The sequence below is a fragment of the Ranitomeya imitator genome, chromosome 3 (assembly GCF_032444005.1).
Source record: "Ranitomeya imitator isolate aRanImi1 chromosome 3, aRanImi1.pri, whole genome shotgun sequence".
In the NCBI taxonomy this organism is placed as follows: Eukaryota; Metazoa; Chordata; class Amphibia; order Anura; family Dendrobatidae; genus Ranitomeya; species Ranitomeya imitator.
This window is the reverse complement of record NC_091284.1, coordinates 811,722,063-811,746,888: the sequence shown is the minus strand read 5'-3', so window position 1 is coordinate 811,746,888 and position 24,826 is coordinate 811,722,063. Positions and strand designations below refer to the sequence as shown.

Below are 24,826 nucleotides of genomic sequence, written 5' to 3'. Positions count from 1 at the left end.
GACTGACGGAGGGTGAGAGGCTCTGCGGGGAGACTGACGGAGGGTGAGAGGCTCTGCGGGGAGACTGACGGAGGGTGAGAGGCTCTGCGGGGAGACTGACGGAGGGTGAGAGGCTCTGCGGGGAGACTGACGGAGGGTGAGAGGCTCTGCGGGGAGACTGACGGAGGGTGAGAGGCTCTGCGGGGAGACTGACAGAGAGGGTGAGAGGCTCTGCGGGGAGACTGACGGAGGGTGAGAGGCTCTGCAGAGAGACTGACGGAGGGTGAGCGGCTCTGCGGGGAGACTGACGGAGGGTGAGAGGCTCTGCGGGGAGACTGACGGAGGGTGAGAGGCTCTGCGGGGAGACTGACGGAGGGTGAGAGGCTCTGCGGGGAGACTGACGGAGGGTGAGAGGCTCTGCGGGGAGACTGACGGAGGGTGAGAGGCTCTGCGGGGAGACTGACGGAGGGTGAGAAGCTTTGCGGGGAGACTGACGGAGGGTGAGAGGCTCTGCAGAGAGACTGACAGAGGGTGAGAGGCTCTGCGGAGAGACTGACGGAGGGTAAGAGGCTCTGCGGAGAGACTGACGGAGGGTAAGAGGCTCTGCGGGGAGACTGACGGAGGGTGAGAGGCTCTGCGGGGAGACTGACGGAGGGTGAGAGGCTCTGCGGAGAGACTGACGGAGGGTAAGAGGCTCTGCGGGGAGACTGACGGAGGGTGAGAGGCTCTGCGGGGAGACTGACGGAGGGTGAGAGGCTCTGCGGAGAGACTGACGGAGGGTGAGAGGCTCTGCGGGGAGACTGACGGAGGGTGAGAGGCTCTGCGGGGAGACTGACGGAGGGTGAGAGGCTCTGCGGGGAGACTGACGGAGGGTGAGAGGCTCTGCGGGGAGACTGACGGAGGGTGAGAGGCTCTGCGGGGAGACTGACGGAGGGTGAGAAGCTCTGCGGGGAGACTGACGGAGGGTGAGAAGCTCTGCGGGGAGACTGGCGGAGGGTGAGAGGCTCTGCGGGGAGACTGACGGAGGGTAAGAGGCTCTGCAGAGAGACTGACGGAGAGTGAGAGGCTCTGCGGGGAGACTGACGGAGGGTGAGAGGCTCTGCGGGGAGACTGACGGAGGGTGAGAGGCTCTGCGGGGAGACTGACGGAGGGTGAGAGGCTCTGCGGGGAGACTGACGGAGGGTAAGAGGCTCTGCGGGGAGACTGACGGAGGGTGAGAGGCTCTGCAGAGAGACTGACGGAGGGTGAGAAGCTCTGCGGGGAGACTGACGGAGGGTAAGAGGCTCTGCAGAGAGACTGACGGAGAGGGTGAGAGGCTCTGCAGAGAGACTGACGGAGGGTAAGAGGCTCTGCAGAGAGACTGACGGAGAGGGTGAGAGGCTCTGCAGAGAGACTGACAGAGAGGGTGAGAGGCTCTGCAGAGAGACTGACAGAGAGGGTGAGAGGCTCTGCGGGGAGACTGACGGAGGGTAAGAGGCTCTGCGGGGAGACTGGCGGAGGGTGAGAGGCTCTGCGGGGAGACTGACAGAGAGGGTGAGAGGCTCTGCGGGGAGACTGGCGGAGGGTGAGAGGCTCTGCGGGGAGACTGACGGAGAGGGTGAGAGGCTCTGCAGAGAGACTGACAGAGAGGGTGAGAGGCTCTGCGGGGAGACTGACGAAGGGTGAGAGGCTCTGCGGAGAGACTGACAGAGAGGGTGAGAGGCTCTGTGGGGAGACTGGCGGAGGGTGAGAGGCTCTGCAGAGAGACTGACAGAGAGGGTGAGAGGCTCTGCGGGGAGACTGACAGAGAGGGTGAGAGGCTCTGCGGGGAGACTGACAGAGAGGGTGAGAGGCTCTGCGGGGAGACTGACGGAGGGGGTGAGAGGCTCTGCAGGCAGACTGACGGTGGGGGTGAGAGGCTCTGTAGGCAGACTGACAGAGAGGGTGAGAGGCTCTGCAAGAAGACTGACGGAGGGTGAGAAGCTCTGCGGGGAGACTGAAGGAGGGTGAGAACTGTTAATAGTGTAGCTGATCAGGGTGATTCATGGGCTTTACACGTCACCGACACATCTCCAGTCCTCCTGACGCTTCAGATCCCATATCTGTATATTATCTATACTCCCTCCCTGGCCAGGACAAGTCCATCAATTTGAAGACGTCCATAGGACAGAAGTGCAGGTTATCAGCTCAGCAACAGTCCTTAGGACAGGGGCACAGTCCGTCACGTGCAGTATTGGTGCTGTCCAGATTGGTCCTGCTCAGTCCATAACTGGACTATCTGGCAGGGAAAAGTGCAACGAAAACAAAACAGTTCTTCCGTCCTTGGCCTGTTCGAGGCATCACAGTCCATCTAGCAAACAGGAGGCTTAGTGAGTCAAGCACCACACAGTCCTCTCCTTTTTCTTGCAGAGTGCCTGATAATTGGACCATAAGCCCGCTGGTTTACTCTACTCCAGGCATGGGGGTGCAACAAGCACCACAGTTTTAGCTCTTCCAGCTTCCGTCTCACTTGTAGTTTTACTCAGTGTTCTTTTTCCAGTCCTCCTTCCTCCTCTTCTGTTGGGGGGCATAGATTCGATCTCTCTCCCCCTTTTGGGTCCCTTGCTCTCAAGGGCTTGGGTGTCCAGGCTTGGGTGTCGAGGAGGTTCCAGATACACATACATTGGCCAGTCCTGTTCGCCTACTGGACCGCAGCAGACCCTCGAGACACAGATGATGTCTCCTGGCTTGTCTCCTGCAAAGATGACGTCCCCACCGTTATGGTCTGCAGTCCCAACAGTATAACCCGGAAAGAAGGTCTACTTCCTGTGCAGCCTGAGCACCAACCTCCTCAGCGGACATTCAGGACCTCCCTTGATCGTTTCAAGCGAGGGACGCAATGTGACTTTGGTATCTAACCCCTCCGCGATGGCTAATGTAGTCTCTAGGAACTCAAAATTTTCATCCGCCATTGTGTTCTGGACGTTCTTCTTCAAACACCGTTGATGTTGTTTTCTTTCCGGCTCTCTGCAGACTAATGGCGCTGTTCTTCTTTTCACGGCGTTATTCTTGGTGTGGCTCCACTCTTTCTTGGACTGGGCCTTTTTTGGGGCACAATACTGTTTTTCTAGCATCTTCTCTAGTTTTTGCTCTTCACCACCTGGTGAAGTCCCTTTTCTTCCATCTCACCTTCTTTGGGCGGCACCTTCCACAACAGGCTGGCCATTCCTTCCAGGACACTCTCTCCTTGAGGCGAAACCTATAAAGGACTGGACGATTCCTCACACCCTTTTGTGTCCTCTACGCCCACGATAGGCGGGTTCTTCTTTCTGCGTTGCGTCATCAACTGCCATCTTAGAGTCCGTTCTTGGTGCCTTCTTGAAACACACTTGATTCGTCATTTTCCATGTTTGTCAAGTCTTCCCTGCTTCTCTTTGTTCTTTTCTTTGCGAGACTCGATCCTGCCGACTTAGCCTAGTGTTAAGTAGTCTGGGGTGGCAGCCGTGGGCGAGGTACTTGTCTTCCACACCCCGGCACGTTACATGACAATGGTGGTCCTGGCTCCGTGGGCGAGGTACTTGTCTTCCACACCCTGGCACGTTACATGACAATGGTGGTCCTGGCTCCGTGGGTGAGGTACTTGTCTTCCACACCCCGTCACGTTACATGACAATGGTGGTCCTGTCTCCGTGGGCAAGATACTTGTCTTCCACACCCCGGCACGTTACATGACAATGGTGGTCCTGGCTCCGTAGGCAAGATACTTGTCTTCCACACCCCGGCACGTTACATGACAATGGTGGTCCTGGCTCCGTGGGCGAGGTACTTGTCTTCCACACCCTGGCACGTTACATGACAATGGTGGTCCTGGCTCCATGGGCGAGGTACTTGTCTTCCACACCCTGGCACGTTACATGACAATGGTGGTCCTGGCTCCGTGGGCGAGGTACTTGTCTTCCACACCCCGGGACGTTACATGACAATGGTGGTCCTGGCTCCGTGGGCGAGGTACTTGTCTTCTACACCCCGGCACGTTACATGACAATGGTGGTCCTGGCTGTGTATGTGTGCTCTTGTTATTACCTGGACAATATGCCTCTACAGACTACATGGTGCCATTATATTGGGAAGGCCAGGACCAGATGTTAAGGGACGAATTGAGGGAGGCTAAAGTCCAACTTTAAGCTTATTTTTACTCAACATGAACTTGATAAGAACTATGTACGTCAGATAATAGGCATGCATCTTCACAAAGGTTTCTCTTGCTCTAAGCAGACATGGGCACTTCTCGGTTACATTCAATAACACGTCTCCTCTCTCGCTTTTCACACTCTTGCATCTCATGACAATCCAGCAAACGATTATGGGAGACGTTGCCTTTCCGTGAGAGGGCCGCATGGAGGTCCTGTTAGGCCCCCACTATTTTTGCGGGCCTCCACACATTATGGCCACAACACAATTTAAAAGATCATGCACTCAGCATACCCCAGCGAGTCCAGCGGCAGCTAGATGAATGTGATGTCGTCATCGTTCTAAGACTCATGTCCTGTGCATGCCGCGGAGCGACGACGTCATCGAGTCGCTCCGCTCTGGACCTGCCATTGTGTAGGCCGCCGGACTGAAGTGTCCTACAGCGTACAGAACGGAGAGCGGCAGTGCAGGGAGATCGTGTTGATACAGTTAAAAGTATCATAGCCCTGGGTGGGCCCCTCTGAGCGCACCCTCTGCCCCACTCAGTAGCTACTCTACCGGATGGATTATCTGATGTCCTGTGACCTTCCCTCTTCACCACACACAACACACTATAACAGGTCAGTCTGCCAACTGTCACACCTGTCTCTGCTGAACACTCTGCTCTAACTGACTCACTATCAGGAAGTCTTCCTCTGTCTTCCTACATAGTCCCTCCCATTCTGTAATAGTCCTAACTATTAACTCTATCTATACCCAACTATGTGAATGCAAACTCTCAAACAGCAAAAATCACATTTAAACACTGCAATGCATTATATCACAACAAATATCTCTTCAAGGAGGTGTGGGCAGCCCTTCCACCCCCTTACATTCCCCATTTCTTTAATGATGACCGTCCTTGGCCATCCAAATCTATAAAACACCAAAGGAAACCATAACACAATATATAACCACGAATCTCTTCAAGGAGGTGTTGGCAGCAACTCCACCTCCTTACATTCCCCCCTCTTTAACGATGGACGTCCCAATCTGTAAAACACCAAAGGAAACCACAACACTATATATAACTATGTATCTGTGTATCTCTTCAAAGAGGTGTGGGCAGCAACTCCGCCTCCTTACATTCCCCCCTTCTTTAACAATGGATGTCCCAATCTGTAAAACACCAAAGAAAACCACAACACTATATATAGCTATGTATCTACTGTATGTATCTCTTCAAAGAGCTGTTGGCAGCAACTCCGCCTCCTTACATTTCCCCCTTCTTTAACGATGGCCGTCCTCGACCATCCAAACCTGTAAAACACCAAAGAAAACCACACCACAACAGAAATATATAAACAAATTTCTCTTCCAGGAGGTGTGGGCAGCACCTTCACATCTATCTATCTATCTATCTATCTATCTATCTATCTATCTATCTATCTATCTATCTATCTATCTATCTATCTATCTATCTATCTATCTATCTATCTATCTATCTCATATCTATCTATCTATCCCATATCTATCTATATATCTATCCATCCCATATCTATCTATCTACCTATCTATTATCTATCTATCTATCTATCTATCTCTATCTATCCCATATCTATCTATAGATATGCACGCCCTCATCATTTCCCGCCTTGACTACTGCAACATCCTTTTCTGTGGCCTCCCTGCTAACACCCTTGCACCTCTCCAGTCCATCCTTAACTCTGCTGCCCGACTAATCCATCTCTCTCCTCGCTACTCCTCCGCTTCCCCCCTCTGCAAATCTCTTCACTGGCTCCCATTCCCTCAGCGTATCCAGTTCAAATTGCTAATACTGACCTACAAAGCCATCCATAACCGGTCTCCTCCATATATCTCTGAACTAATCTCTCGATATCTTCCCTCACGTGACCTCCGGTCCTCCCAAGACCTCCTTCTCTCCTCCACACTTATTCGCTCCTCATCCAATCGCCTCCAAGACTTCACCCAAATACCCCATCCTCTGGAACTCTCTGTCCCAACACGTCCGACTATCAACCACAGTCGGATCCTTCAGACGGAACCTGAAAACTCATCTCTTCAGGAAAGCCTACAGCCTGCACTGACACAGCTACCGCCTCACCAACACCGGAGCTACCGCCTCACCAACACCGGAGCTACCGCCTCACCAACACCGGAGCTACCGCCTCACCAACACCGGAGCTACCGCCTCACCAACACCGGAGCTACCACCTCACCAACACCGGAGCTCCTGCAACCCTCAACCTACTGTCTCCTTCCCCATAATCCTGTAGAATGTAAGCCCGCAAGGGCAGGGTCCTCGCCCCTCTGTATCAGTCCGTCATTGTTAGTTTGTTTACTGTATGTGATATTTGTAACTTGTATGTAACCCCTTCTCATGTACAGCACCATGGAATCAATGGTGCTATATAAATAAATAATAATAATAATAATATATCTATCTATCCATCCCATATCTATCTATCTACCTATCTATTTATCTATCTATCTATCTATCTATCTATCTATCTATCTATCTATCTATCTAAGGCCGGCGTCACACTTGCGAGTTTTACGGACGTAAGAGCGCAGAATCTACGTCCGTAAAACTCGCAAAAAATACGGCACAATTATTCTCTATGCCCCTGCTCCTATTTGCCGTATTTTACTGATCAGTATTATACGGCTTTCTACGGCCGTACAAAATCGCAGCATGCTGCGTTTGTCACCGTACTGCGCAAGAAATACGCCAATGAAAGTCTATGGAAGCGTGAAAAATACGGATTACACACGGACAAGCAGTGTGACTTGCGAGAAATACGCAGCGCTGTTAGAGAGAAAAGCCGGTAATTCATTGCGGTGTACAGTAAAATCACACTGACAGCTTACAGTCCAATAGGTAGAATAAATGTGTACACGTAGAATAGGTATATATATATATATATATATATATATGTCAGTGAGACACATATATGTATATATATTAATATTTATTCCAGCGCTATACAGCTTGAAAGCCGGTAATTCAATTACCGGCTTTTTCTTTCTCCTTCCTAAAACCCGACATGATTTGAGACATGGTTTACATACAGTAAAGCTCCCTGGCTTTCTAGGTAATTTCCCACGATCTATGAACAGCCAGCAGAGGGCGCCTCACCGCAAATGAAGCTAAATATAGATCATTGATCTATTTTTAGCCTCATTTCCTGGGGTTTTGCAGCGAGGAGCAGCCTGCATTAGCACAGCTCCTTGCTGCAAAATGTTTTAACCCCTTCAGAAGGATTTACATCGTTGGACGTTACAGATCTGCGGAGGGTAAGTATATTGTTGGTTTATTATGTTTTTTTATTCACAGAACGAGGGTCTTCAGTGACTGGATTGGGCGTTGAATAAAATACTGCAACACCCATTGTTTTTATTTCATTAAAATAATTTTAAATAATGTGTTTGTGTTTTATTTAACCCTTCACTACAATTGGATTAATAATGGATAGGTGTCATAATTGACGCCTCTCCATTATTAATTAGGCTTAATGTCACCTTACAATAGCAAGGTGGCATTAACCCTTCATTACCCCATATCCCACCGCTACACGGGAATGGGAAGAGAGTGGCCAAGTGCCAGAATAGGCGCATCTTCCAGATGTGCCTTTTCTGGGGTGGCTGGGGGCAGATATTTTTAGCCAGGGGGGGGCCAATAACCGTGGACCCTCTCCAGGCTATTAATATCTGCCCTCAGTCACTGGCTTTACTACTCTGGCGGAGAAAATTGCGCGGGAGCCCACGCCAATTTTTTCCGCCATTTAACCCTTTATTTTAAGAGCTAGAACGGCCAAATTTTGCAGATACACACTACTGACATTAGTAGTGTGGAATCTGCAAAAAAAATGGAGAGAAGACATGGTTTACTGTATGTAAACCATGTCTCAAATCATGTCGGGTTTTAGGAAGGAGAAAGAAAAAGCCGGTAATTGAATTACCGGCTTTCAAGCTGTATAGCGCTGGAATAAATATTAATATATATACATATATGTGTCTCACTGACATATATATATATATATACCTATTCTATGTGTACACATTTATTCTACCTATTCTACTGTAAGCTGTCAGTGTGATTTTACTGTACACCGCACTGAATTACCGGCTTTTCTCTCTAATATATGTGTCTACTGACATATATATATATATATATATATATATATATATATATAGACAGTATATATATATTTTCTTTTCTTTTTGGGACACATGGATCACTTCTATAGCGGTATGTTGGTTTTGCTAGCCTGCGAGAAAACCACGCAGTACGGATGCCATACGGATTACATACGGAGGATGCCATGCGCAAAAAACGCTGACACACCCTGCCTACGGAGGAGCTACGGACCACTTTTTTCGGGACTTTTCAGCGTATTACGGCCGTAATATACGGACCGTATTGTTTTACGCTGTGTGTGACGCCGGCCTAATTCTTGTGTTTTTTTTGTCTTTTAGGTCTAAAAAATGTTGGATTTTCTGCAGGACTCTGGGAGAATCGGCTTTCAGACGCTCCTGAAACTCACAGAGGACGGTAAGGACAAATAAACAGACAATATATATATATATATATATATATATATATATATATAACTGCACAGAAGCCGCTCCATAAAATGGGAAATGGCAGAAATAACAACTCTGACGCGTTCTCTGTCTGCAGATCTGTTAGTGCCATAAAGAAATAAAAATAAAGAAATATTAAAAAAATAATTACATATTTGGTATCACCATGTCTGTGAAAGTCAGATGTATGAAAATATCATGCTGTCAGTGAAAACTACAAGTCGTCCTGCAAATTACAAGGACAGGAAAGGACATTTTATGCTAAAAAGGCGCATAAAAAAGTATCTTTCAATGTGCGCCAAGTTGACCTAACATCATGATGAATATGATTCAAAAACAGAAAAACAAGAAATATAACTTAAAAGATAAATACAAACACAATTAATGAATTGGAGCCTGGGGGTCTCTGTCTTGTGATCTTTTATTCATTTTACATTGACCCCAGGAGCATTGCTGCATCTTCTGATGAGTAGCGACGCTCTTCTGTAGGAAAGTGTTACACTAAATGTTTCGCCGGGTCCATTGTTTCGCAGATGGCCGTATTGTGTTACCAGGTAATAAATCCGCTGCTCGTATGTAAAGCACTGAATGGAGAGAAATGGAATAACTGCTAATTAAGTCTGCAGCTTCTTCGTGATTATGATCCCTGCGCTCCTTCTCTGGTACCCCCTCCGTAGTATCACCTAGTCCTTATACCTCCATTACAACTTCTTCAGGGGTTATCAGCTTCTTCAGGGGTTTTCTGTATTTTCAGCAAAAATGATGTGACCTTTATCATTTTTACACCAACTTTTTGCAAATTAAAAAAAAAAAAAATTAAATGTTTGATCAATGTGTTTCAAATTAAAAGATACTTTATTTTCCATTTACACTCTTTTGTACCTTTTAAGAGTAAAATGACGCATAATTCTTTTAATAAAGTTCCAAAAATATTGGACAGATTTTGTACTCCTTTAGAAGAAAACAAAGAACCCGAGTCATCATTTGCAAGTTTTTTTTTATATCACTTTTCTTTTTTTTTGATGCATTAATTAATTTTTATCTTTTTTATTTACTGTTTTTTTTTTTCATTATGTCTGTTTGTGAGGCACGTGAATTTCGTGCAAAATCAATAATACTGTTTTTTATTTTGTCCCTGATCCGTTTTGGGAAATCTTCATGCAAATAGTCAAACGTTCCACTAAATAAAAAGTCGCATTTAATGAATTAGCTGAAAACGTCAATAAATAAAAAAGGTGAACACATATTAAAAAATAGCCAAAAAGCTCAAACTGAAAGGAGAATGAGATGCAAAAATAGTAAACAAAAAAAAAAAAAGTGAAAAATGCAATAATTAATCGTTTTGGAAACATTTAGAAAAATCCCCAATTGGCGAAATAGCAGAAAACATCTGGATAGTGAAAACCTCGCTTATACTGTAAAGGCATAAAAATGACGAGAACTGAAAGAAACAAGTGTAAAATGGCACAAAAGTCATAATGGATTCAGCACAAAAATAAAAATGCTGAATATCAAATCCCCTGAGCTCCCGGGAGTTTATCACTCTGTGTTTCTTGCAGATGTTTGTGCCATTTGGGCTTCCGTCTCGGACTTCGTGGAGCATCAGATGTCTCTGCAGAAGGTGATGTGACTCCATAGCGCCATCGTTGTTAGTATACGGCATTGCCGCCATGTGTGCACAGGAGTCCAGGATCTCCACACGACCCCCCGATAAGTCCACATTTCTTTGGGTTGTTCTGTTCTTGCATTTAGACAACTAAGGCCTCTTTCACACTTCAGTTTTTTGGTGTCAGTCACTACGGACATAGTGACAGATTGACGGATCCGTCACAATTGTTGCGAAAACGGTTCTAACGGATCCATTTTTTTGACGGATCCGTTACTCGGGGGTTGTCTGGGAGAAGTATCTACTTTTTGGAGCATGCGCAATTGAAAAAACGGATTGGGGCGACGGATCCGCCGAAAAAACGGTTGCGGCGGATCCGTCGCCCATAGGCGCCCATTCCATGGAATGGCGGACGCGACGGATCCGTCGCGATCCGCCATTTCGGCGTTGACAAAAAACGTTCCAATGTCCGTCTATTTTCAGAAAACGTCCGCCAAATTTCGACGGATCCGTCGCATGGCGGATGGAACGGACGACCATCCGTCACAATCCGTCACTAATGCAAGTCTATGGGAAAATAACGGATCCGTCAAAAAAAAATGACGGATCCGTTATTTGAGGAAAATGGCGGTTTTAGACTGACGCCAAATAACTGAAGTGTGAAAGAGGCCTAAGGAAGCGTGTGGGGGCCTTAAAGCTCTGGTAATAGATGTGATGTTAGCAGGACACAGTGTGCCCCATATCTGTGCCCGGTTCTTATACCTATCTGTCTGTTTAGGGGGTCCAGATTCCAGGACTGGGGACATTTACTCTCTCCAGACAGAAGCTGGATGTCGGCAACAACAAGTTCATCATCGTACAACGGCCGGTGTTCCTGCTGTCAGAAAAACTCATCCAACTCCATGGATTAAAGTTCAACAAGGTATTCACATCGGGTGAGTATCATCCATCCAGGAATTACCGTACCGTTACATACACTACATTACTGATCCATATACTTCAGGATCAGTAATGTAATGTATGTACACAGTGACTGCATCAGCAGAATAGTGAGTGCAGCTCTGGGGTATAATACAAGATGTAACTCAGGATCAGTAATGTAATGTATGTACACAGTGACTGCACCAGCAGAATAGTGAGTGCAGCTCTGGGGTATAATACAGGATGTAACTCAGGATCAGTAATGTAATGTATGTACACAGTGACTGCACCAGCAGAATAGTGAGTGCAGCTCTGGGGTATAATACAAGATGTAACTCAGGATCAGTAATGTAATGTATGTACACAGTGACTGCACCAGCAGAATAGTGAGTGCAGCTCTGGAGTATAATACAGGATGTAACTCAGGATCAGTAATGTATGTACACAGTGACTGCACCAGCAGAATAGTGAGTGCAGCTCTGGAGTATAATACAGGATGTAACTCAGGATCAGTAATGTAATGTATGTACACAGTGACTGCACCAGCAGAATAGTGAGTGCAGCTCTGGAGTATAATACAGGATGTAACTCAGGATCAGTAATGTAATGTATGTACACAGTGACTGCATCAGCAGAATAGTGAGTGCAGCTCTGGGGAATAATACAGGATGTAACTCAGGATCAGTAATGTAATGTATGTACACAGTGACTGCACCAGCAGAATAGTGAGTGCAGCTCTGGAGTATAATACAGGATGTAACTCAGGATCAGTAATGTAATGTATGTACACAGTGACTGCATCAGCAGAATAGTGAGTGCAGCTCTGGAGTATAATACAGGATGTAACTCAGGATCAGTAATGTAATGTATGTACACAGTGATTGCACCAGCAGAATAGTGAGTGCAGCTCTGGAGTATAATACAGGATGTAACTCAGGATCAGTAATGTAATGTATGTACACAGTGACTGCATCAGCAGAATAGTGAGTGCAGCTCTGGGGAATAATACAGGATGTAACTCAGGATCAGTAATGTAATGTATGTACACAGTGACTGCACCAGCAGAATAGTGAGCGCAGCTCTGGAGTATAATGCAGGATGTAACTCAGGATCAGTAATGTAATGTATGTACACAGTGATTGCACCAGCAGAATAGTGAGCGCAGCTCTGGAGTATAATACAGGATGTAACTCAGGATCAGTAATGTAATATATGTACACAGTGACTGCATCAGCAGAATAGTGAGTGCAGCTCTGGAGTATAATACAGGAGGTAACTCAGGATCAGTAATGTAATGTATGTACACAGTGACTGCACCAGCAGAATAGTGAGTGCAGCTTTGGGGTATAATACAGGATGTAACTCAGGATCAGTAATGTAATGTATGTACACAGTGACTGCATCAGCAGAATAGTGAGTGCAGCTCTGGGGTATAATACAGGTTGTAACTCAGGATCAGTAATGTAATGTATGTACACAGTGACTGCACCAGCAGAATAGTGAGTGCAGCTCTGGAGTATAATACAGGATGTAACTCAGGATCAGTAATGTAATGTATGTACACAGTGACTGCACCAGCAGAATAGTGAGTGCAGCTCTGGAGTATAATACAGGATGTAACTCAGGATCAGTAATGTAATGTATGTACACAGTGACTGCACCAGCAGAATAGTGAGTGCAGCTCTGGGGTATAATACAGGATGTAACTCAGGATCAGTAATGTAATGTATGTACACAGTGACTGCACCAGCAGAATAGTGAGTGCAGCTCTGGAGTATAATACAGGATGTAACTCAGGATCAGTAATGTAATGTATGTACACAGTGACTGCATCAGCAGAATAGTGAGTGCAGCTCTGGGGCATAATACAGGATGTAACTCAGGATCAGTAATGTAATGTATGTACACAGTGACTGCACCAGCAGAATAGTGAGTGCAGCTCTGGAGTATAATACAGGATGTAACTCAGGATCAGTAATGTAATGTATGTACACAGTGACTGCACCAGCAGAATAGTGAGTGCAGCTCTGGAGTATAATACAGGATGTAACTCAGGATCAGTAATGTAATGTATGTACACAGTGACTGCATCAGCAGAATAGTGAGTGCAGCTCTGGAGTATAATACAGGATGTAACTCAGGATCAGTAATGTAATGTATGTACACAGTGATTGCACCAGCAGAATAGTGAGTGCAGCTCTGGAGTATAATACAGGATGTAACTCAGGATCAGTAATGTAATGTATGTACACAGTGACTGCATCAGCAGAATAGTGAGTGCAGCTCTGGGGAATAATACAGGATGTAACTCAGGATCAGTAATGTAATGTATGTACACAGTGACTGCACCAGCAGAATAGTGAGCGCAGCTCTGGAGTATAATGCAGGATGTAACTCAGGATCAGTAATGTAATGTATGTACACAGTGATTGCACCAGCAGAATAGTGAGCGCAGCTCTGGAGTATAATACAGGATGTAACTCAGGATCAGTAATGTAATATATGTACACAGTGACTGCATCAGCAGAATAGTGAGTGCAGCTCTGGAGTATAATACAGGAGGTAACTCAGGATCAGTAATGTAATGTATGTACACAGTGACTGCACCAGCAGAATAGTGAGTGCAGCTTTGGGGTATAATACAGGATGTAACTCAGGATCAGTAATGTAATGTATGTACACAGTGACTGCATCAGCAGAATAGTGAGTGCAGCTCTGGGGTATAATACAGGTTGTAACTCAGGATCAGTAATGTAATGTATGTACACAGTGACTGCACCAGCAGAATAGTGAGTGCAGCTCTGGAGTATAATACAGGATGTAACTCAGGATCAGTAATGTAATGTATGTACACAGTGACTGCACCAGCAGAATAGTGAGTGCAGCTCTGGAGTATAATACAGGATGTAACTCAGGATCAGTAATGTAATGTATGTACACAGTGACTGCACCAGCAGAATAGTGAGTGCAGCTCTGGGGTATAATACAGGATGTAACTCAGGATCAGTAATGTAATGTATGTACACAGTGACTGCACCAGCAGAATAGTGAGTGCAGCTCTGGAGTATAATACAGGATGTAACTCAGGATCAGTAATGTAATGTATGTACACAGTGACTGCATCAGCAGAATAGTGAGTGCAGCTCTGGGGCATAATACAGGATGTAACTCAGGATCAGTAATGTAATGTATGTACACAGTGACTGCACCAGCAGAATAGTGAGTGCAGCTCTGGAGTATAATACAGGATGTAACTCAGGATCAGTAATGTAATGTATGTACACAGTGACTGCACCAGCAGAATAGTGAGTGCAGCTCTGGAGTATAATACAGGATGTAACTCAGGATCAGTAATGTAATATATGTACACAGTGACTGCACCAGCAGAATAGCGAGTGCAGCTCTGGGGTATAATACAGGATGTAACTCAGGATCAGTAATGTAATGTATGTACACAGTGACTGCACCAGCAGAATAGTGAGTGCAGCTCTGGAGTATAATACAGGATGTAACTCAGGATCAGTAATGTAATGTATGTACACAGTGACTGCACCAGCAGAATAGTGAGTGCAGCTCTGGAGTATAATACAGGATGTAACTCAGGATCAGTAATGTAATATATGTACACAGTGACTGCACCAGCAGAATAGCGAGTGCAGCTCTGGGGTATAATACAGGATGTAACTCAGGATCAGTAATGTAATATATGTACACAGTGACTGCACCAGCAGAATAGTGAGTGCAGCTCTGGAGTATAATATAGGATGTAACTCAGGATCAGTAATGTAATATATGTACACAGTGACTGCACCAGCAGAATAGTGAGTGCAGCTCTGGAGTATAATATAGGATGTAACTCAGGATCAGTAATGTAATGTATGTACACAGTGACTGCACCAGCAGAATAGTGAGTGCAGCTCTGGAGTATAATATAGGCTGTAACTCAGGATCAGTAATGTAATGTACCATATGTACACAGTGACTGCACCAGCAGAATAGTGAGTGCAGCTCTGGAGTATAATACAGGATGTAACTCGGGATCAGTAATGTAATGTATATACACAGTGACTGTACCAGCAGAATAGTGAGTGCAGCTCTGGAGTATAATACAGGATGTAACTCAGGATCAGTAATGTAATGTATGTACACAGTGATTGTACCAGCAGAATAGTGAGTGCAGCTCTGGAGTATAATACAGAATGTAACTCGGGATCAGTAATGTAATGTATGTACACAGTGACTGCGCGAGCAGAATAGTGAGTGCAGCTCTGGAGTATAATACAGGATGTAACTCAGGATCAGTAATGTAATGTATGTACACAGTGATTGTACCAGCAGAATAGTGAGTGCAGCTCTGGAGTATAATACAGGATGTAACTCAGGATCAGTAATGTAATGTATGTACACAGTGACTGCGCGAGCAGAATAGTGAGTGCAGCTCTGGAGTATAATACAGGATGTAACTCAGGATCAGTAATGTAATGTATGTACACAGTGATTGCACCAGCAGAATAGTGAGTGCAGCTCTGGAGTATAATACAGGATGTAACTCAGGAATAGCTATGCGTCCTGGTTTGTGTTCAGCTGGAGATCAGTAGAGCACAGTATGGGATTCATTATTGACTGGCGGGATGTTATTAGACCCCGGCCTCTGATGATTTATGTCCTGACATATGGCTCTGTAACTTTTAGACATGTTGGCCCCCAGCGGATGAGGTTAGCAATTACCTGTTTGATCTTCCACTAGTTCATACTTAACGGGATGTATGCAGCTTGGACACTGATAGCGTAGATATGTGCAGTCCTGGATGTGGTGGTCTGTCACTAGGGTCGGGGGACACGTGTCTGTCCTGTTATATATATAAGCCATATATGAAACTTAGTAAACTGTATCCCCTTCCTCTGATTCCAGGTGACATCCCGATCGTGCCTCTGAATTTCATCGCCCTGTCATTCTCCTGTCCCTACAACAGAGACACCATTGAGGCGTGCGTCAGGGAGACCCTCGGCGCCTTCTCGAGGTCGGTCGCTACTAAACAACACGTAGAATTCGCCTTTAAAGGCATCGGAGCTCTGCTGATCCGGGACCTGAAGGTCAAGATGAAGTTTTATAAGGAGTTTGTGAATAGTATGGACGGAACCGGAACCTTAGTGAGATCCCTCTGTAACGTAAGTCAGCGGACGGATTGTCCCACCATAGCACCATACACCATGCTGGATTGCTAGGGGCTCACGACAATCATGGGAATGGGGGTCCCTTGTACTCCATGTAAATGGAGCTGCAGTGCTCATGTCTGACCACCAATACAATACACAAAAAACGCAGCGATGGCCACTATCTGGCCACTCATCTTACATCGGACCCCCATTCATCTGCTATGATCCCCTTTAAGGCTAGTGCTCGGTCGGTGCAACCACCATGTACTCAGTTTAGGTGATAAGTTTCTTTCAGTCCTCCTTAAAAGAAAACAAAACTTGAAAATTAAGTATAAAAATAATAAAGCAGAGGGGAGAGGTTCCTGCTGCAGGCTGTCTTCCAAGATCCACACACAGGACAGTGAGGAGGAGGATGGGGGGGAATATGCCTGATTCCCGAGACACACAAAGGAGACTTCTTATTTGTTAGTTTTAATTTTAATATGAGACAGAACTGGATAAAAAGATAGAGAGGATTAACCCCTTCATGACATGCGCCGTACATTTACGGCGAATGTCGTTTCTCTCCCATTAATGCGGGCTTCGGCGCTGAACCCGCATCTTTCCCAGCACGTGTCAGCTGTTTTGTACAGCTTACATGTGCCCCTAACAACCGCAGGTGGAATCGCTATCCTCCCGCGGCTGTTAACATGTTAAATGCACATGTTTAATGTGATCACGCCGGAAGCGCGTCGCTAATCCCTCCCATCGGTGCCTGTGTCACATGATCGCGGGTCGCCTATGGGTTGGCATGACAATGCTGGGTCTGCAGCAGACCTCTATGGTTGTCACTGCCGGATTGTTATGAGTGCCGCCCGGTTGTCGGCGTTCTGCTACATACAGGCGATCTGATCATCACCTGTATGTAGCAGAGGTGATCAAAGTACTGCAGCTTCTAGTCTCCTATAGAGTGAAAAGTAAAAAAAAAATGTTTTTAAAAATATTTCAAAAATTAAAAAAATAAATAAAACTTCAAATCGCCCCTCTTTCACCCCATTCAAAATAAAACAGTTAATAAAAAATACACATATTTGGTATTGCCGTGTTCAGAATCACCTGATCTATCAAGATATAAAAAGAATTAATCTTATCGGTAAACGGCATAAAAAAAAAGTAAAACCACCAGAATTTCGTTTTTTTGTTCGTTGCAACATTGCATTAAAATGCAATAACGGGCGATCAAAAGATCGTATCCACACCAAAACAGTATCTTTAAAAATGTCAGCTCGACACGCAAAAAATAAGCCCTCACCCGACCTGAGATCACGAAAAATGGAGACGCTACGGGTATCGTAAAATGACGCAATTTCTTTTTTTTTTAAAAACAAATTTTGGATTTTTTTTTTCGCCACTTAAATAAAAAGGAACCTAGACACGTTTGGTGTCTATGAACTCGCAATGACCTGGAGAATCATAACGGCAGGGCAGTTTTAGCAGATGGTGAATATGGAAAAAAAACAAACAAAAAAACAGTTGTGGAATTGCACTTTTTTTTGCATTTTCATCGCACTTGGAATTTTTTTTACCGTTTTTCAGTACACGATATGGTAAAACCAATGGTGTCGCTCAAAAGTACAACTCGTCCTGCAAAAAACAAGCCCTCACATGGTCATATTGAGGGAAAAATAAAAAAATGTATGGCTCTGGGAAGCAGGGGAGCAAAAAGCGAACGCAAAAACGAAAATGGGCTGCGGCGTGAAGGGGTTAAAGGGGTCTTCACGGATCATGGCTGCCGCCCCCGACTACTGATTCAGTGTCGAAAAGTTGCAATGTGAGAAATAACCAATAGACATGTGTGATGAGATTTCTGAAAGAAAGAAAACTTATTTTACTGGTCGGCTAAACTGCAGTACCTGACACCTCTTATGCACAAGAGTGGCGCTATTGTTTGGGAAAAAAAAATTGTTCTAATTTTGGGCAGCCCCCAAACCTGAAAAACTTTTCAGATATCCGTCAGGTATTGTATTAGCTTCTTTGTATGAGAATCCATAAATGTTGTAATATTCTTCTTTATCAGAGGCCGGGGACAGCGGATTCTGTCATGTCCTCCATAGAAGACCCCCTGCTGCGCCCTCGATCATGCAGCGCCCTTCTGTTCCCTAGGTAAGCCATGAAGGCAGGAGGAGAGACCCTCCATGATCTGCGCTCCCATGTCTTGGTCTTGGGGCTTCTTCATGATCTTCTTAATTATCTTCATCCCTCAAGTTTCTGGTCACTCTCCTGTTTTTATTTAATCTCTTCCAAAAGTTGATTTCTCCAATGGATCCTGTTGTGACACATCGGTGCGGCCATCATGGATCAAACATCCAACTTCTCAAACGTTTTCAAAACCCTTCAGTTTTTCTCTAACGAGCTGAGTCCACAATTAAACTATTAAGTTTCTTAAGGGGTGATTTTTTGTTTTCCGCCTTGTTCATTCTTCCCCTTTCCTCAAGAACCATAACTCTTTTGTTTTTCCATCCACATAATTGTAGTTTCTCCTTCGCCTCATTGGGGGACACAGACCGTGGGTGTATGCTGCTGCCACTAGGAGGCGACACTAAGTGATACAAAGAAAGTTCTCTCCACCCCTGCAGTATACACCCTCCTGCTGGCTCCCAGCTCCTCCCCTGCAGTATACACCCTCCTGCTGGCTCCCAGCTCCTCCCCTGCAGTATACACCCTCCTGCTGGCTCTCAGCTCCTCCCCTGCAGTATACACCCTCCTGCTGGCTCTCAGCTCCTCCCCTGCAGTATACACCCTCCTGCTGGCTCCCAGCTCCTCCCCTGCAGTATACACCCTCCTGCTGGCTCTCAGCTCCTCCCCTGCGGTATACACCCTCCTGCTGGCTCTCGGCTCCTCCCCTGCGGTATACACCCTCCTGCTGGCTCTCGGCTCCTCCCCTGCAGTATACACCCTCCTGCTGGCTCTCAGCTCCTCCCCTGCAGTATACACCCTCCTGCTGGCTCTCGGCTCCTCCCCTGCAGTATACACCTCCTGCTGGCTCTCGGCTCCTCCCCTGCAGTATACACCCTCCTGCTGGCTCTCAGCTCCTCCCCTGCAGTATACACCCTCCTGCTGGCTCTCAGCTCCTCCCCTGCAGTATACACCCTCCTGCTGGCTCTCAGCTCCTCCCCTGCAGTATACACCCTCCTGCTGGCTCTCAGCTCCTCCCCTGCAGTATACACCCTCCTGCTCGCTCTCAGCTCCTCCCCTGCAGTATACACCCTCCTGCTGGCTCCCAGCTCCTCCCCTGTAGTATACACCCTCCTGCTGGCTCTCAGCTCCTCCCCTGCAGTATACAGCCTCCTGCTGGCTCTCAGCTCCTCCCCTGCAGTATACACCCTCCTGCTGGCTCTCAGCTCCTCCCCTGCAGTATACACCCTCCTGCTGGCTCTCAGCTCCTCCCCTGCAGTATAAACCCTCCTGCTGGCTCTCAGCTCCTCCCCTGCAGTATACACCCTCCTGCTGGCTCTCAGCTCCTCCTTTGCAGTATACACCCTCCTGCTGGCTCTCAGCTCCTCCCCTGCAGTATACACCCTCCTGCTGGCTCTCAGCTCCTCCCCTGCAGTATAAACCCTCCTGCTGGCTCTCAGCTCCTCCCCTGCAGTATACACCCTCCTGCTGGCTCTCAGCTCCTCCTCTGCAGTATACACCCTCCTGCTGGCTCTCAGCTCTTCCCCTGTAGTATACACCTCCTGCTGGCTCTCAGCTCCTCCCCTGCAGTATACACCCTCCTGCTGGCTTTCAGCTCCTCCCCTGCAGTATAAACCCTCCTGCTGGCTCTCGGCTCCTCCCCTGCAGTATACAGCCTCCTGCTGGCTCCCAGCTCCTCCCCTGCAGTATACACCCTCCTTCTGGCTCTCAGCTCCTCCCCTGCAGTATACACCCTCCTGCTGGCTCTCAGCTCCTCCCCTGCAGTATACAGCCTCCTGCTGGCTCTCGGCTCCTCCCCTGCAGTATACAGCCTCCTGCTGGCTCCCGGCTCCTCCCCTGCAGTATACACCCTCCTGCTGGCTCCCGGCTCCTCCCCTGCAGTATAAACCCTCCTGCTGGCTCTCAGCTCCTCCCCTGCAGTATACACCCTCCTGCTGGCTCTCAGCTCCTCCCCTGCAGTATACACCCTCCTGCTGGCTCTCAGCTCCTCCCCTGCAGTATACACCCTCCTGCTGGCTCCCAGCTCCTCCCCTGCAGTATACACCCTCCTGCTGGCTCTCAGCTCCTCCCCTGCAGTATACACCCTCCTGCTGGCTCTCAGCTCCTCCCCTGCAGTATACACCCTCCTGCTGGCTCTCAGCTCCTCCCCTGCAGTATACACCCTCCTGCTGGCTCTCAGCTCCTCCCCTGCAGTATACACCCTCCTGCTGGCTCCCAGCTCCTCCCCTGCAGTATACAGCCTCCTGCTGGCTCTCAGCTCCTCCCCTGCAGTATACACCCTCCTGCTGGCTCTCGGCTCCTCCCCTGCAGTATACACCCTCCTGCTGGCTCTCGGCTCCTCCCCTGCAGTATACACCCTCCTGCTGGCTCTCAGCTCCTCCCCTGCAGTATACAGCCTCCTGCTGGCTCTCAGCTCCTCCCCTGCAGTATACACCCTCCTGCTGGCTCCCAGCTCCTCCCCTGCAGTATACAGCCTCCTGCTGGCTCTCAGCTCCTCCCCTGCAGTATACACCCTCCTGCTGGCTCTCAGCTCCTCCCCTGCAGTATACACCCTCCTGCTGGCTCTCAGCTCCTCCCCTGCAGTATACACCCTCCTGCTGGCTCTCAGCTCCTCCCCTGCAGTATACACCCTCCTGCTGGCTCTCAGCTCCTCCCCTGCAGTATACACCCTCCTGCTGGCTCTCAGCTCCTCCCCTGCAGTATACAGCCTCCTGCTGGCTCCCAGCTCCTCCCCTGCAGTATACACCCTCCTGCTGGCTCTCGGCTCCTCCCCTGCAGTATACACCCTCCTGCTGGCTCTCGGCTCCTCCCCTGCAGTATACACCCTCCTGCTGGCTCTCAGCTCCTCCCCTGCAGTATACACCCTCCTGCTGGCTCTCAGCTCCTCCCCTGCAGTATACACCCTCCTGCTGGCTCTCGGCTCCTCCCCTGCAGTATACACCCTCCTGCTGGCTCTCAGCTCCTCCCCTGCAGTATACACCCTCCTGCTGGCTCTCAGCTCCTCCCCTGCAGTATACACCCTCCTGCTGGCTCTCAGCTCCTCCCCTGCAGTATACACCCTCCTGCTGGCTCTCGGCTCCTCCCCTGCAGTATACAGCCTCCTGCTGGCTCTCGGCTCCTCCCCTGCAGTATACACCCTCCTGCTGGCTCTCAGCTCCTCCCCTGCAGTATACACCTCCTGCTGGCTCTCGGCTCCTCCCCTGCAGTATACGCCCTCCTGCTGGCTCTCAGCTCCTCCCCTGCAGTATACCCCCTCCTGCTGGCTCTCAGCTCCTCCCCTGCAGTATACACCCTCCTGCTGGCTCTCAGCTCTTCCCCTGCAGTATACACCCTCCTGCTGGCTCTCAGCTCCTCCCCTGCAGTATACCCCCTCCTGCTGGCTCTCAGCTCCTCCCCTGCAGTATACGCCCTCCTGCTGGCTCTCAGCTCCTCCCCTGCAGTATACCCCCTCCTGCTGGCTCTCAGCTCTTCCCCTGCAGTATACACCCTCCTGCTGGCTCTCAGCTCTTCCCCTGCAGTATACACCCTCCTGCTGGCTCTCAGCTCCTCCCCTGCAGTATACACCCTCCTGCTGGCTCTCAGCTCCTCCCCTGCAGTATACACCTCCTGCTGGCTCTCAGCTCCTCCCCTGCAGTATACACCTCCTGCTGGCTCTCAGCTCCTCCCCTGCAGTATACACCTCCTGCTGGCTCTCGGCTCCTCCCCTGCAGTATACGCCCTCCTGCTGGCTCTCAGCTCCTCCCCTGCAGTATACACCCTCCTGCTGGCTCTCAGCTCCTCCCCTGCAGTATACACCCTCCTGCTGGCTCTCAGCTCCTCCCCTGCAGTATACAGCCTCCTGCTGGCTCTCAGCTCCTCCCCTGCAGTATACAGCCTCCTGCTGGCTCCCAGCTCCTCCCCTGCAGTATACACCCTCCTGCTGGCTCTCAGCTCCTCCCCTGCAGTATACACCCTCCTGCTGGCTCTCAGCTCCTCCCCTGCAGTATACAGCCTCCTGCTGGCTCTCAGCTCCTCCCCTGCAGTATACAGCCTCCTGCTGGCTCTCAGCTCCTCCCCTGCAGTATACACCCTCCTGCTGGCTCTCAGCTCCTCCCCTGCAGTATACACCCTCCTGCTGGCTCTCAGCTCCTCCCCTGCAGTATACAGCCTCCTGCTGGCTCTCAGCTCCTCCCCTGCAGTATACAGCCTCCTGCTGGCTCCCAGCTAACCAGTTCTTCTTAGTGTCCGCAGGAGGCACACGGACGGGTCTGCTATTCAGACCCAAAACTCTTTATTATTTTACTTTTCAATTTTTACTCTTTATCTTTTTGATTTTTAATCTTTCCACACACGAATGGGGCGACGGATCCTTTCAAGGTTCCGATCTCTCCGAACCATCAACAGGCGAGCACGCCGAGTGTCGCCTCTCCGTATCCTCTCCTGCGACGTGGGATGCTACACCTGGGCTGATTCTTAGGGGCGACAGGTCCCTTCAAGGGCACCGATCTCCCCGCACCCTGAACGGATGGGCACATGGAGTGTTGCCTCCACGTACCCTCTTCCCCAGCCAGGCTAATGCTGAACAACTGGCCCTGTCCACCTGGGGGACTGAACTCCGTGGATGTACAGAGGCCCCTCTCCATGGCGTCCCAGCAGCCCCCACTATCCCACCACTATGAAAGCGGATGGCACAAGGAGGCAGACGGTCCCTCTCCAACAAAGGGATGGTGGATGGAGGTTTATCGCTCTATCCTGCACCGTCGACGCTGCAATACCTGACCTGCAGTCATCCGCGGCGGCTCCATGCCGGGACGCGCACCGATGGTGAGCCTCAGCCATGGCTTCTCTGTGGCCCACCTCCCTGAGGTAACGCTCCGGCCAGCTGCAATACCTGACTTGCAGCAGAACAGTAGGGTGAGCGCGATTTCCTCGGCGCTGAAACCCAGTCATCCGCGGCGGCTCCATGCCGGGACACGCACCGATGGTGAGTGGATCCAGTCAACGATGGGCCCCTGTAGTGGGATATTCACATGATGACAGGCAGCCTCAGGCTTCCCTGTGACCCCCCCTCCCTGAGGTAACGCTGCGGCCGGCTGCAAAAATGTAGCCCCTGGCTTCGGCCGATGTGTAGGCCGCATCCCGGAAGCCGCGCCCGCACTATGGTGCGCTAAGGCGGCTCCAACCACTTGTCTGGTGCTTCTCGCCTGGCACTGGTGCGCTTGCTTTTCTCGGCCACTCCAACGCCAGTCACTTCTACCCACTGGCTGCAGAAATTTAGGCCCCGGCTTGGGCCTACTAATAATAATAATCTTTATTTTTATATAGCGCTAACATATTTCGCAGCGCTTTACAGTTTGCACACATTATCATCACTGTCCCCGTTGGGGCTCACAATCTAAATTCCCTATCAGTATGTCTTTGGAATGTGGGAGGAAACCGGAGTACCCGGAAGAAACCCACGCATACACGGAGAGAACATACAAACTCTTTGCAGATGTTGTCCTTAGTGGGGCTTGAACCCAGGACTCCAGCGCTGCAAGGCTGCTGTGCTATCCACAGCGCCACCGTGCTGCCCATTCATGGAAGTCACGAGGCTCCGCCCATATCGCGTATGTGGCTCCGCCCCCAAATTGGCGCCTCTCGCTCTCTGCGAGACTTTACACCTCTGCAACTCCCGGTGGCCATCTTGGTCCACCCGGCTGGCACACGCAGGGGCAATAGTTTTGCATTAAAGGGGCACAACGACTCTGCAGCATCAGATACCCGGGTAAGGAAGTACTGCTCTCTCCCCCTGCATTTTTCACCCGTACTTAAAGGCACATGACCAGTATTCCCTGGTCTTAAAAGCACATGACCACCTCTGGTCTTTAAGGCACATGACCAGTATTCCCTGGTCTTTAAGGCACATGACCAGTATTCCCTGTTCCAATTGTCACGGATCCCTTCTCCGTGGTGTCACTTATTCGTCACGTGCCTGCTCTCACACGTCACTTGGGGTTGTGCCTGCAAGGGTTAATCTATCTCCCCACTCTCAGTCCAGCATTCAACCTCTGTCCTATGCTGTAATGGGTGCATAAATCACACACCGACCCAAGCGTCACATCCGCTCATACACGGGTGATGAGTCCCGGAAAATAATAATACTAATAAAAATATGTCTATCACTCATAAGGCTCACACACCTTAGGCTATGGATTCTTTTAGAACATTCAAGGTTCAACTTGTTAAAGTTTTATACTTTAATAACAAAAGGTTCAATGCTTACAATAAGAA

General features: G+C 48.7%; 1 protein-coding gene across 2 annotated transcripts in view; it reads left to right on the top strand.

Annotated features, from left to right (window-relative positions):
• CCDC81 (coiled-coil domain containing 81) overlaps positions 1–24,826 on the top strand; it is a 79,021-nt gene that overhangs the window by 8,965 nt on the left and 45,230 nt on the right. Inside the window, exons 1-6 of one of the 2 annotated variants that reach the window (XM_069759279.1) lie at positions 738–758; positions 8,608–8,683; positions 10,275–10,336; positions 11,100–11,256; positions 16,155–16,411; positions 18,456–18,541. In XM_069759279.1, the coding sequence (XP_069615380.1) occupies positions 8,617–8,683; positions 10,275–10,336; positions 11,100–11,256; positions 16,155–16,411; positions 18,456–18,541 (629 nt within the window). In that variant the 5' untranslated portion in view covers positions 738–758; positions 8,608–8,616. Of the gene's footprint in view, positions 1–737; positions 759–8,607; positions 8,684–10,274; positions 10,337–11,099; positions 11,257–16,154; positions 16,412–18,455; positions 18,542–24,826 lie in introns of those variants that run through there. The other variant, XM_069759278.1, reaches the window with a different exon arrangement.